The sequence below is a fragment of the Dermacentor silvarum genome, chromosome 3 (genome assembly GCF_013339745.2).
Source record: "Dermacentor silvarum isolate Dsil-2018 chromosome 3, BIME_Dsil_1.4, whole genome shotgun sequence".
Lineage (NCBI taxonomy): Eukaryota > Metazoa > Arthropoda > Arachnida > Ixodida > Ixodidae > Dermacentor > Dermacentor silvarum.
In genome coordinates, this window is record NC_051156.1 from 44,165,547 (window position 1) to 44,178,135 (window position 12,589).

At 49.1% G+C, this 12,589-nt stretch overlaps 1 protein-coding gene across 1 annotated transcript in view; it reads right to left on the reverse strand.

Annotated features, from left to right (window-relative positions):
- The window catches only part of LOC119444321 (fatty acid synthase-like), a 208,118-nt gene that overhangs the window by 34,770 nt on the left and 160,759 nt on the right, over positions 1-12,589 (reverse strand). The window contains 1 exon segment of the mRNA XM_049664541.1: positions 10,984-11,337. Coding sequence (XP_049520498.1) covers positions 10,984-11,337 — 354 coding nt within the window.

Below are 12,589 nucleotides of genomic sequence, written 5' to 3' on the forward strand. Positions count from 1 at the left end.
GGGGTGATGATTTAGGAAATTTGGAGGCGCAAGTTGGAATCAGCTAGCGCAAGACAGGGGTAATCGGACATCGCAGGGACAGGCCTTCGTCCTGCAGTGGACAAAATATCGGCTGATGATGATAATAATCTGTGCGCAGATTTACTGTTCTTTTCCCTAAAGTTTTTTTTGCTTGTTTTGTTAGACAAACAATATTTTTGTTAATAAGTGTTAGTGTTTACGTATCTGTTACAGAACACTTAGGAAGGAAATGCGGGAAATCCATATCGTTTGTGGGGCATTTTATTGCTGCGGCAGTCCACGGCTCATGAGTAATTTTTTCTTATACTGGCTTCTCAGTCATTGGTCTGTGCCAATGTCTCAGTCATGCAGGTCTGTGCCGTTCACTTCGACCCATCATGCTTGGAACGAACGACATCGTATACTGACTGGAAGACTGAAAAAAGTTGTCGCAGTTTCACCTGAAAGGCGAAGCATCAATTGCGATAGCAAATTTGTAGAGAGCTATACGGACTAATGATAGTAGCTGTATCAGCTGTATAAACTTGGACATGCAGCAGCACCAGCAACACGCAGAACTGTTGTCGACGCCGTCGGCGTTTTGCCCGCGTTCGCACAAAATGCGTGCGGCGTTGGTGACTATTGCCGGAGCCTCTGATATAAATAGGCACTTGGTGCCGCAGCTAAACGTCGCCTCCCTTCCCTCCCCCCCCCCCCCCGCACGGCCTTTCGTGCGTCAGAAGAAGGCGTGTTTGCTCTACATATATGGTGATTTAAAGGAGGAAAGAGACGCCTACTTCTGCAGCCCTTAAGGGAGCACGGCACAGAACGCGCGTTTGTTCTCCGCCGTGCGTTCATTCCCCGTGAAAGCGCGCGTCCCTCGCGCCCTTTCACTCGCACATACAGCGTTCGGCGGCGCGCGGCGACTATTTCATCTCCATTGACGTCATACGGAAGCTCACGGCGACGGCGACAGCGACGGCGACGGCGACGCCGACGGCAGAAATCTGCTTTGGAGTGTCCATATAATTGCTATCGCAATAAAAGTGGTAGAAGAACCATTGCCTGTGCCACGTCTGCGCCCTGGGTCTGTGCCTAGCGTGTTCCCCGGGTGTCCTTCATACCTCTCAAAGGAAAACAGAGCTCGAGAGAAGCGCCAGACATCAAGCGATCCCGACAGGATGCCTCAGAACTTGCTCGTGCTCTCCAAGAGTCTGTTTCATCGTATGAAGCGGAGGAAGAAAGGCAACGCTTGTCAACACACCAATAAATGAAAGCATGCCTTCAAGCAGCATCAGTGCCAGATGTGTGGACTGTCGTACATACAGAGAGGTGCACAATGTTCCTGTACATTTTAAACGAGAGTGAACCGTGTTTGAAGGCCTCCCTAACAGTGTTTGACAGCCTCAAACTTAGTGCCTGCTATCAAGGAGTTCCAGTCAAACGGCTGAGAGAAGGTGTTGTTCCAGACACAGTAAACGATGCAAGATCCTTGTTTAAAGTTTTGAACAGTCTGTTTATGTTGTCATGAAGAAAACTGCCACTTGGTATATGCAATCAGTGTTCTCATTGACAAGCTTGAAAGCAACATTCATGCAGAAAAGAAAGAGACTGTGAAGTTTTTGAAGGAACAGCTGCTAACACATGCTAAAGGGCGTGTCCAGTACAGTTCTCAACTAATGGTACTCTCATGTATTTTGTACACCATATCAGCACATGCGTACAAGTTCTTAAGATAGGTAAGCGGACTGACTTTGCCTCACCCGAGCACAATACGAAATGTGTGCGCATCTTACCAGCTAGCCCCACAGGCAGAGTCTTCAGGGAGCAGTTTTCTAGAATATGTCGCACACAGATTTAAGCAGCTGCAGCCTCATGAGACTTGTCTTACGTTGATGTTAGATGAGATTCACATCAAGCCTTTCCTTGACTATAAAGGCGGGAGCATATGTGGTGCTGCTACAAGTTCCAGTGACGCAGCAACATCAGCTAATGTTTTTATGATTCAAAGCCTGCTGACATCATTTCGAGAGGTGGACTATATTCCTCCAGTGAAAACATTGACTGGTGATGATCTTCATATTATACTTAACAAGGTTATTTTGCGTCTGGAAGAAATTGGGCTTAAGGTTGTGGCAGTTGTCTGCTACAATAATTCGTTGAACAGAAAAGCAATGATGATGTTTAGTGAACCACGCAAACTTCGAATTCTGTATCCCCACCCTGCGGACCCATCCCGGCCGCTGTTTTAAGTTGTGGACGCAGTGCACTTACTGAAATGTTTAAGGAATAACTGGATTAACCAAAAATGCAGGCACCAACTTCTTCTACCCACACTTTGACCTCTCTAACAACAGCGTACACCAAGACAGCATTAGGAGTGCCTCACTCAAGGATTTGCGAGAGGTATACAGACTAGAATCATCCCATCTTTTGAAGTGTGGCTATGTGTTAACGTCCAAGGCACTAAATCCCAGCAACTTGGAGCGTCAGAATGTTAAACTTGCATCGCAGGAATTTAGCCCACATGTTGCTGAAGCCCTTGTTGTCCACCGTGAGACAACTTCCCTGTATCATGCGGAAGAAACATCAGACTTTCTTAAAATGATCATACGCTGGTGGAGCATCGTAAATGTGAAGACATCGGACAAGGGCGTACACCATCGTAATATCTTTGAGGAGCCAATATCGTGCTTGACACATGACCCTGAGTGTGCGTTCCTAGATTCCTTCATCACGTGGCTTGATGTACGGGAGTTCTACAGACATGATACTGGTGGCCTCACTAAAGAGACACTGAATGCGCTGAGGTTGTTTGCACACTCTCTTTTGGAGCTTTCAAAGTACTGCATCAGAGAACTAGGCCACAAGTATGTACTGCTTGGAAAGATACAGACTACCTAGGAAGCCGCTTTGGCCAGTACCGTCAGATGGCAGGAGGAAACTACCACATATCAATTAGGCAAATTTACGAGACAGAGGGGGGGATTAGTTTACAGAACACTCTGCCAGTGATGAGATCGGAGGACCTGAAAGGCATCGAAGACACGAGCCCTGTCAGTGGCACTTACAACAACTTTTGCATCACTGTCAGAGATGCCGACCTTGCAGCACTAAGTGCACATATGCCTGTCATAGCACACGTTGGTGGTTATTGCGCCCATGCAGCAATGAAGGTGCTTAAATGTGAAAGCTACCAAGAAATACTAGTTGTCGATAAAGAGAAGGCTGAGCTGAAAGCGACCGACAATCCTTAAATACTCGATTGGACAGAGGTGGCTTGAAACTGCCGTCCCCGTTTGTTGTTACCGTGGTTATGCATAATGAAGTTGTCATCAAAAAGCTCACCGCAGAAAACTACTATTCTGAATTTTTACAAGCACAGAACCAAAAGAAACTTGTTAGGCAGCTCACTTTACAGTCCCTGCCCCAGTTTCAAGAACTGACAGTATGTGCAAATGGCCACACATGTGAACTCCTAGTTACAATAATTGCAAACTGTACCACGAATGGGTTACTAAATAATTTATGTAAGCTTAGAAATGATCTTCAGCGTGCAGAAAAAGAGGAATGCGCGAAGAAAAGGAAGGCACGTACCTTTGTGAACAAACAGTCTTAAATGTTTTTAACATCCGGTTAGACATCAATTTTCTGCTGTATGTTTAGTGGAAGTGATATCGTAATGACTATGATGAACTGTAACTAAACACTGGAGGTCAAACATCACTAACCTGCTGTATATAAAGTTGCAATGGCTGTAAGAGAGACTAACCGTAAATAAACATTCGTTCGGTCATGTTGTTGTCTACGTTCGGTTGTTTGATGGAAGGTAGAGTGGCGTTTCGAATATTTGTAAATGTGGTGCAGCATTCAACACCGGCCACATATTTTCTGCATAATAAGGAAAATAAAGTAATAATGGTGCTGTAGTGATTCAAAATTATCTGGTCAACGGCTGCAGTTCACAAATAACCATTAAATTAGCCCTGCTGCATAGCAAGCACTAATTCATGCAATCAAAAACGGCGCTTTCATTTTCGGGTCACTGACATGAAGAGCGCCAAAAAAACCAAGTCGGCATGAGTAAAATGACAAAAAAAAAACTTTTTGCATGCGCCTACTTCGTCGACCGTAAGAATCGCCCTATTGGTGGGTCACATTTGACAACGAAAATGATACTAAACGCGCCAGAAAATGATACACTGAGTTCGAAAGACGCAGAAATAGGCCGGCGCCAAATCGCTTCGCTTGCTGGTTGTGCGATGTTCGTTGCTGAAAACACAAACCAACTGACATCCTCAAATGCAGGGGGCTTTCATTAGTCGTTGACAAAGTCCGCATGATCACGCCTGACCACAAAAACAAAAAAATGACACAGTTTCTCCCGAAAGGCGAAGCATCAATTGCAATAGCAAATTAGTAGGGAGCTATTCGAAGTAGGGACAGTAGGTTTATCGGCTGCATGAACTTGGACACATTCGCTTACTGACAGAAGTAAGAAGCGTGGTGTCAGCGCGCACAAGCAAACATGAATAGATCACACTGAATGACCGCAGACAACGACTGTCAAAACGCTGGCAGCAAGCGCAGCCGCCGCAGCGGGCGAAAGTTCGTTCGGTCTATCGCTTCAACGGAACTGAGCGGCGAATGCACAGCAAATACAAAGGTCAAAGCCGTGTGGAGATAACAGATGGTGCGGGCGACCGCCACAGCCGCGGGCAAAGTACGAGCGCAGTTGTTGGCAGAGTAGAAGCTGTGCGCCCCCCTCCCCTCCCTCCCGCGCTGCCTTTCCGCTTTCTTGGTTTCGCGTGGGAGATGGAGTGGCAAGTTTCCCTTACGCCCGGTTGCAAGATACGCCTTTGGTGCCGGAGCACAGCGTCGCTCCGCTTCCCTCCCTCCCATACCCCCACGGCCTTTCACGCGACGGTCGCGTTTGCTTTCCGCCGTGCGTTCGCTCTCCGTGATAGCGCGCGTACCCCGCGCGCTTTCCCTCGCGCATACGGCTCGCGGCGGCGATTTTATCGCCCTTGGACTTAATACAGAACCTCACGGCAACGGTGACGCCGACGGCAGAAATCCGGATGAAGTGTCCATATAATTGCTATCGCACTAAAACGCACTGAACATGGCAGCGTACAAGCTCAGCGCAACATACCAACGGCGCCACGGCCGAATACAGAAATACGGCCGCGCGCGCGGCTGGAGAGCCATCTGCCTCCGCGTCGTGACGTAGCTGGCGTCGTGGCACGTGACGCGCAGGCCTGGAAGTTTTAGCAGGCGTTGGCTGTCTAGGTCATGGAGGAAGGGAAAAAAATAGGAGAGAGCATTACGTCACGCAGCCAGCCTTGGCAAACGAACGCTCCGTGTAGCCAGTCCCTTTGCTTAGCAATGGTCCAACACATGACCTCTTGCGTCGAGATCACGGAGAATCGATATTTGCCGAGATTATTAGTGCCCGGCAGTTTTAAAGCGTAGCATTCTATGTCTCACAATAGAAAAACGGCGCACGACATACGTATCGTAGAACACTTCAGTTTGCATTCGCAGTTGTGCCGATAAGTACAATGAGAGCTGCAACGCCACGTTACCCAGACCAAATGTATATCTGCCGTTGCCGATACACGGGATCGGCCTTAGGGCACGATCGCGCTCGCGCTTACGTTCTCGTACGCACAGCCTCTTCTTCCGTGCGCTGCACCCGCGGCCTACCCATGGTGACGGACGGGAATGCATTGCGTGACGCGGGTAATGCAATGCAAATATATACAATTCGTCTGGGTAGCGTGGCATTGCAGTTCCTATTGTTCCTATCGGTACAACAGCGAACGTAAACGTTAGTGCGTGTATCGGCAACGGCATAGCCTCTGACCGTCTACCACAGCGATCACAAGGCAATACTGTACAAGTGTAGAGTTGTCCGTGAAAGTGTGAGTGTGTGGGTGTAATCAACGGCTACATGATCTAACATAAAGGCTATGCACCTAATGAAATGAGTCTTCATTCAACTTCAACGTTCAAAAAATACAGTCCTAAACAAGCCGTCAAGTCACATATGCATCGCATCGGGTCGCTCAGCATTTCTTGGGTTCGTTGCGTGGTCGTTGGCTTTGGACTTCAACTTTAATTCAGTTTCCGTGGGAGAAAGCTTCGCGTTAAACCACCTTTTCTTAAGAAAGGGGCTTTGATTTTTTAATCGATGCGCGTTTGGCCAGCAGCTTCTCAGCTGCTCTGCCTGTATCTCTGGTCGCATTTTCCTCTAAATGCGTGATCCGATTCGGTCGTTTCCTGCAAGGCATACTTTACGCACATTGGGCGAGTTGTGGGAAGTTCACAATCCCACGGCAGCGCATTTACGCTGCAGGTATACGTCGGTATCTATTCGTCACATTTTTGACCGATGCCTTGCCCTTGTGTATTTTGCCCTGTTATGCGAGCATTATTGATTCGCATTGTCGATGGCATTCGCTACATATCGAAATGAAGAACGATGCGTGCACAAAATAGAGTACCTTCTTTCGCACCTGGTACACCACATATATTGGTGGTGCTCCGATTCCTTTTCCCGTTTTCTTCAAATGTTAAGGTGATTTGCATTCTCTACGTACGTTCTGCCTATCTGTTGTTAGATTTTTTTGCTTAGATATTTCTACACGGCGTCCGGGCCTTTAAGGTTACATCGGCGACATCAGATCTCCCACTTTTGAGTTGAGCTTTTAGTTGCCTCGAGACCGAACTGTAGGCTGTGCTGAATAAAGTTGCTCGTTTCTCTCTCTCTCTCTCTCTCTCTCAGTCGGTGACATATTTGAGCGATGTGTGCAGTGCTAAGGCGTGATCGGGAAAGCCACCTCAGGCTCTATACATGATGTTTGGGGCTGTATAAGAATGTTTTCTGCTAAAGTCGTGCTTAGCAGCCCAACACCACAGATTTATCCCTCACCAGAGAACTGACAAGTTTTCAAAGTAGTATTTAGCCCCCCCCCCCCCCCTTCCATTATAGGTGGCGGATATGCGTGCTTCACTTGTGACATGACAGCACACATACGATCATTTGCTACATGCAATTTACTGCAAAACGAGCCGCAGCGCACAGTAACCGCAAAAGCAGTCAATGCAGCTGTCGCGCACCTTTCGGAGAGGCCTGCAACATTTGCCTTCTTCAACTTCCGACACGCTTGAAAGGCATTCTCTCTGATGCAGCTCGCTGAACGGACACGAATAGCGCAACACCGCGATTCGACTCCACAATCCAGAAACTTGAGCGCGGCATTAAGCAAAAGTGCCGCGGTGGTAGCCATGTTTTTGTTTATTTGAAGATTTTTAAGTGGTTTTGAATAGGTATCGACAAAAAATCAACCTGAAGTACTAATTCGCACGGCCATCGGGCAGGTCATTCCCAAGGTGGAGGTCATCCGCGTACTCGGTATGCTCATCGAGGCAAATGGTTGTAATGGACAGACGATCGCTCGTATCGCTACCAAAACGGATAACATGGTCAGGCTCATCACTAGGGTCTCCAACAGTCGCGGAGGGCTGGGGGAGGACAACCTCCTCAGGTTGTACCACGCCTTCCTAATGAGCCACATCACGTACGTGGCCGCCGCGCATCGCTGGCACGGATACGAGAGGGCAAAGCTCGAAGTGCTGATGCGCAAGAGCATCAAAAAGGTGCTCGGCATCCCCATGGCCGCCAGCACGGAGAAGCTCATGCAGCTGGGAGTCCACAACACTCTCAAAGAGGTTGTCGAGGCACAGAAGACGGCCCAGGTCGTCAGGCTCTTCCTCGCCTGCGGGGAGGCGGATCTTGGAGGCGCTGGGCTGCAATCCCACTGCCGTCAGGGAGAGGCGGTGCGCGCTCGACGCGGATACGCGGGAGGCCATCACGGTCTCGCCGTTCCCGCGCAACGTGCACCCGCAACACAATGTAGGCAGACGCAGGGTCCGGGCGGCCGCACTTTTCAGATCCGTCGCTGGCGATCCGCGATAGGTAGCGTTCGTCGATGCCACCCAATACGGTTCATCCGACCGATTCGTGGTGGCCGTGGTAGATCACAGCGGCAACCTCCATAACGCCGCGTCGGTGCGGGGCTCGTCTCCGGCACTGGCGGAGCAGGTCGCGGTGGCCCTCGCCCTCCGGGACGGGAGCAGGCCGCAGATCTACACGGATTCCCGGGCGGCGGTCAGGGCCTTCGCCACGGGTTCAGTCTCGAGGGAAGCGGCCTCCCTGCTTTGCGGCAGGAGCGCCTCCCGCCACGTTATCACTTGGTTCCCGGCCCACATGAGACTTCAGGTCTCCACCGTCGTTCCCAACGCCAACGAGCTGGCCCATGCCAACGCGCGCGAACTCACCCACCGCGCCGGGGAATAGCCGCTCGAGGGCGCGGACGCGGGGTTCCACAAGGACTCGCTCCACACGTTTAACGAGATTTCAAAGCACTATCAGCTCGGCAGGAGGGTCTATCCCCCGCCCCACGCCAAGCTCTCCAGGCCTCAGTCTTCCACCCTTCGCATGCTCCAGAGCGGGTCATATCCCAGTCTAGCCAGGGTCAGTACGTATGCGGACTCGTTCGAGCCCGATTGTCCGGATTGCGGCAATCCCTTCTGCACTTTAGTACACATGCTCTGGCGGTGTCCCTCGTTACGGGACCACGATAATCTCACCACGGAAGCAGAGTGGGTGGGGGCACTCAAGAGCTCCGACCTCACCGCTCAGCTACGGGCTGTCCAGAGGGCCCACGACGCGGCGGTTAGGCACGGCCTGCCCGTCCCAACGTGGGAGCGGCCCGCGGTGGCTGGTCCCCCGTAAGGGGTTCCCGGAGTCGCTCCTCAGGACCTGAAATAAAGTTCAGTGCCTGCCTGCCTGCCTGGAGTACTAAAACCTACCGCGCGCTCTGACGTGTCCTCCGTGCTCTGACGCTTTCACCACGTGATGGGCTGCCACACTCGCCTTCAATCGCGTTGCGCGATGCTCCCTCCTATCTTTTTCCTTCCTCCATGGTCTAGGTGGTGTTGCGCCAAATCACCCTTCTCGTAAGGCTGTGTCATCCGCGTGTTCCTTCTCCGCGCCAGGTCTCGGCCGCGTTCTAACTGTGTTTCGTTAAGGCCACGTCAAAACGCACCAAGCGTCCCAACGCGCTCGCTAGCCCTCCAGCAGTTCATAACTTGAAAGGTCGCTCAGCGGTGTTCAATAGGTCATTAATGATTTCGCATTCACAACTGACAAGATGTGCTTAGGTGTCCTGGAATTTTTTCTTCCATCATTCTTCATGCGGTGCTAAACTTCTCGCAAGCTTTTTTGTTAACGTCCAAGCTTCTACCCCATGTCTTAGTACCGGTAAAATGCAACAAGTGTATATGTACTTTTATTTTCAAAGACAGCGGTAAGCGTCCGTATATGAGTTGGTAATGCCTCCCGTGTGAGATCTGAAGCGGTTTTATACTTCTGTTAATTTCCTTCTCATCATCAGGCTCGCGTGTGAGTAATTCACCCAGATAAACATACTATGGCGAGCCGTCAGCGTCTCGACGACGATGACGATGTTGCGTGTCGGCTGCTCCGCACGTTCGAGCTGAGCGCGAGAGTAGAACGGCGACAAGACGGCAAGAACGGCGGCAACAGCAACAGCGTATGTGATAGTGCATAAATAAATGTGGGCAACCAAACGCCATCACGTCTTCCCACAAGTGGTGACCCGGACGTAAACTATCGTCAGGCTGACTGTCGATCATGAATTCTCATTTTCTTGCTAGGCTAATAAACATTACCTTTGTCTTCTGCATACTAAGCCTTAGCCTTGTAAGACGTTTTCCGGTTAATGTCCTCAATCGTTTATTGCAAATAATCATCCCAAATGTTGCTGAACAGGACAATGTCAACTGTAAACCGAAGATTGTCGGGATATTTAAGGCTGATTTTCGCCTGTGAAAATTCCAGTCTAAGAGCTTGATTACACCAAGCATGCAGCGAATGGTTTTGGTGAGATTGCGTCTTCTTGCCCGACCACTTCCTTGCTATGTACTTTTGCCTATTTATTGTGGAGGCTTAGGGTTGCTGTGGAATCTTCATAGATACTTGCCAATATATTCACCTATGCTTCCTGTACTCATTCATTGCGCAATACTTCATGATTACTGGTACCCACTGAATCAAATGCGTTTTCATTAAATCTAAAAGCCATATGGAGAGGCTGGTTGTACTGCGAAGATTTCTCAATTACGTGATTGATGACGTGGATGCGAATCATTGCCATCAATAAATATTACAATAATAACACCAGTCAAGCTCCTGCCTTGTATGCCAATCTTCCTGGATTGTTACACAAGCCACGAATCAGCGTAAACCTGCCTGGACACTTTCAAATCTCAACAACTAATGACAATGACACCTGAGAAGTCTTTCTTGTCATAAGCAATATTCCGTTTCTTGTGGTGTAAACCAAAATTGTTTCCTAAAAATTGTAGCTAATTACCTACGCCACGAAATTTTTAGTGGTTGTATAATTTATTTTGTCATTCGTCCCTACAGCGCTTTAGTTGTGTACGTATGTCTCTTCTGGTTAGTAGTACCAGCCCTTCACTGTTATTTGGTGCGCCTGCAATCTCGTCAATCTGCTGCCAAACGACTTTTTCTCTTACAGCCGATTTCACCAACTATTGTCACTCGTCGAAATACATAGTTTGGTTGATTTGATTTACGAAAGGGGGGGGGGTACTATTATTAACGAGAGTCAATAAAATACGAAGTACGTTTCTCTGGACGAACACCGGTGCTCACTCAAATCTAACGAAACTCCTAAGGAACGCATCTTCTTTGGAAATTACGCCGCCATACCAAAAGAAGCGGTTCCGAATCGTTCAGCTTCGTGGCTTCTCGGCTGATGAGGAAAACACCTAGGTGTCACTCGTATTGAAGCTGACCTAAAACAGCGCTTGCATGTAGGTCCCCTAAGCTAACCCATAGGCCTACATTCAGGAATGATTACTTACCACAGCAAGGATGAATATGCCTCCTATGGGTCCCATAGCTGTAGCTTCTTCGATAATCTTTCGCGCACCGTCTTCCTCAGAGGCGTCGATCTTCCTCACAATGACATTTGCTCCAGCCTTTTGCCATCGCTGCAGACAAAGCCGCTGGTAGCCTGTGCGCACTCCTGACCGGGTGGTGAGAAGAAGCTTCCTACATCCGCGGTTCACCATCCACTCGGCCAGCTCGAGGCCGAAACCACCCAGGCCACCAGTGATGACGTACGACTTGTGCCCGTAGAACCACGTACGCGCCGTGGCCTCGACGATGAGCGGCCTGGGCACTGAATTTTCCTGCAGGGTTTTCTCTGGCTGGATCTGCATGTATTTGACGCTTTTTTTATTGGAGACTTTCCAAACTGATGGTAACTGTACATATGCTTAGAGCTCACTTAAGAAAAGCTCCGTGAAGTACACACATCATAAACCGTTCGAAAACTATTGCTTTTAATTCAGGACGTGCATGAGGGGCGACTAATATTGAGGTGTCCCCGATCGAGCACAGACCTATTCTCAGTCGTGTTTTATGCGTGTGCACGCATTTTCCTTCTTGATACCGTAGTGTTTTTTAGCTCTTGAAAATAACAGCGCAATCATCCTAGCAAGCAGAGTGAAGGTGTCATATGCAGCACGCAAGTGACGGTGGTTAATTGTGACGCCATGTGAACTAACCTAATTTTTTAGAGTTTCACTTGGTGTTATGGAGGACTACATATATTGAGATAGGCATGGTCTCGTATTAGTAGTAGGGTGATCGTCTCCTGATACGTTGGCACGGCTGTAACTGGTGAATTGCTTGTTAGTGTCCTAACGTCAAAGCTACCTTGGACGCCAAAACGAAGTTTCCATTTCTAGGGATTTCGGCGCACATTGTAAGCGAAGAGGCTTTTGCAAAGTCTAACACCGTCACTTTTTTGACGAAGCCGCACCCCTTTACCTAGAGTTACAGCAAAATGCCAAAAAAAATTGTCGCCTGATTTGATGCTAATATAAAATATGCAGAGTGCGAGGGCTAAATTAAAAAAAGGAAATGTTTCTGGAATTAAAGTTATTGGAGCCAACAAGTTAATGCCAAGCGCCAGATGCCATGTCGACTAACCTCTGGCGCTGGAATTAATGTGCGACGAGGAGGAGGAGGAGGAATGAGCGTTTATTGCTAGAAACAGCGAGAAAGTGTTCTTTCTTCGCCCTAGGTGGGCGGCTCTCTCAGTCCAGAAAGCCGTTGGCTAATGCCGCAGTCCGGGCCCGGTCCACCAGACTTCGCTGATCCTCCAGGCTCTGTGCCGTTATCATTGCCTCCCACGTTTCTTCGGTGGCTTGCATCGTTTCTGAGGCATCGTCTTGACTGTTCTTCTCGCGGTGTGGGCACACGAACACCATGTGTCGTAGGGTGTCTGGTACATCACAATATCGGCACAGGTATGAGAATTTAGTGGGAAGCATCCGGTGCATGATAATTCCATGGACATATGTATTCGTTTGTAGTCTGCGGAGGGCGGTGGCTTCTTCCTTGCTTAATTTTGGATGTGGTAAAGGATATTCTCTTCTTTCGAGTCGGTAATGTTGCAGT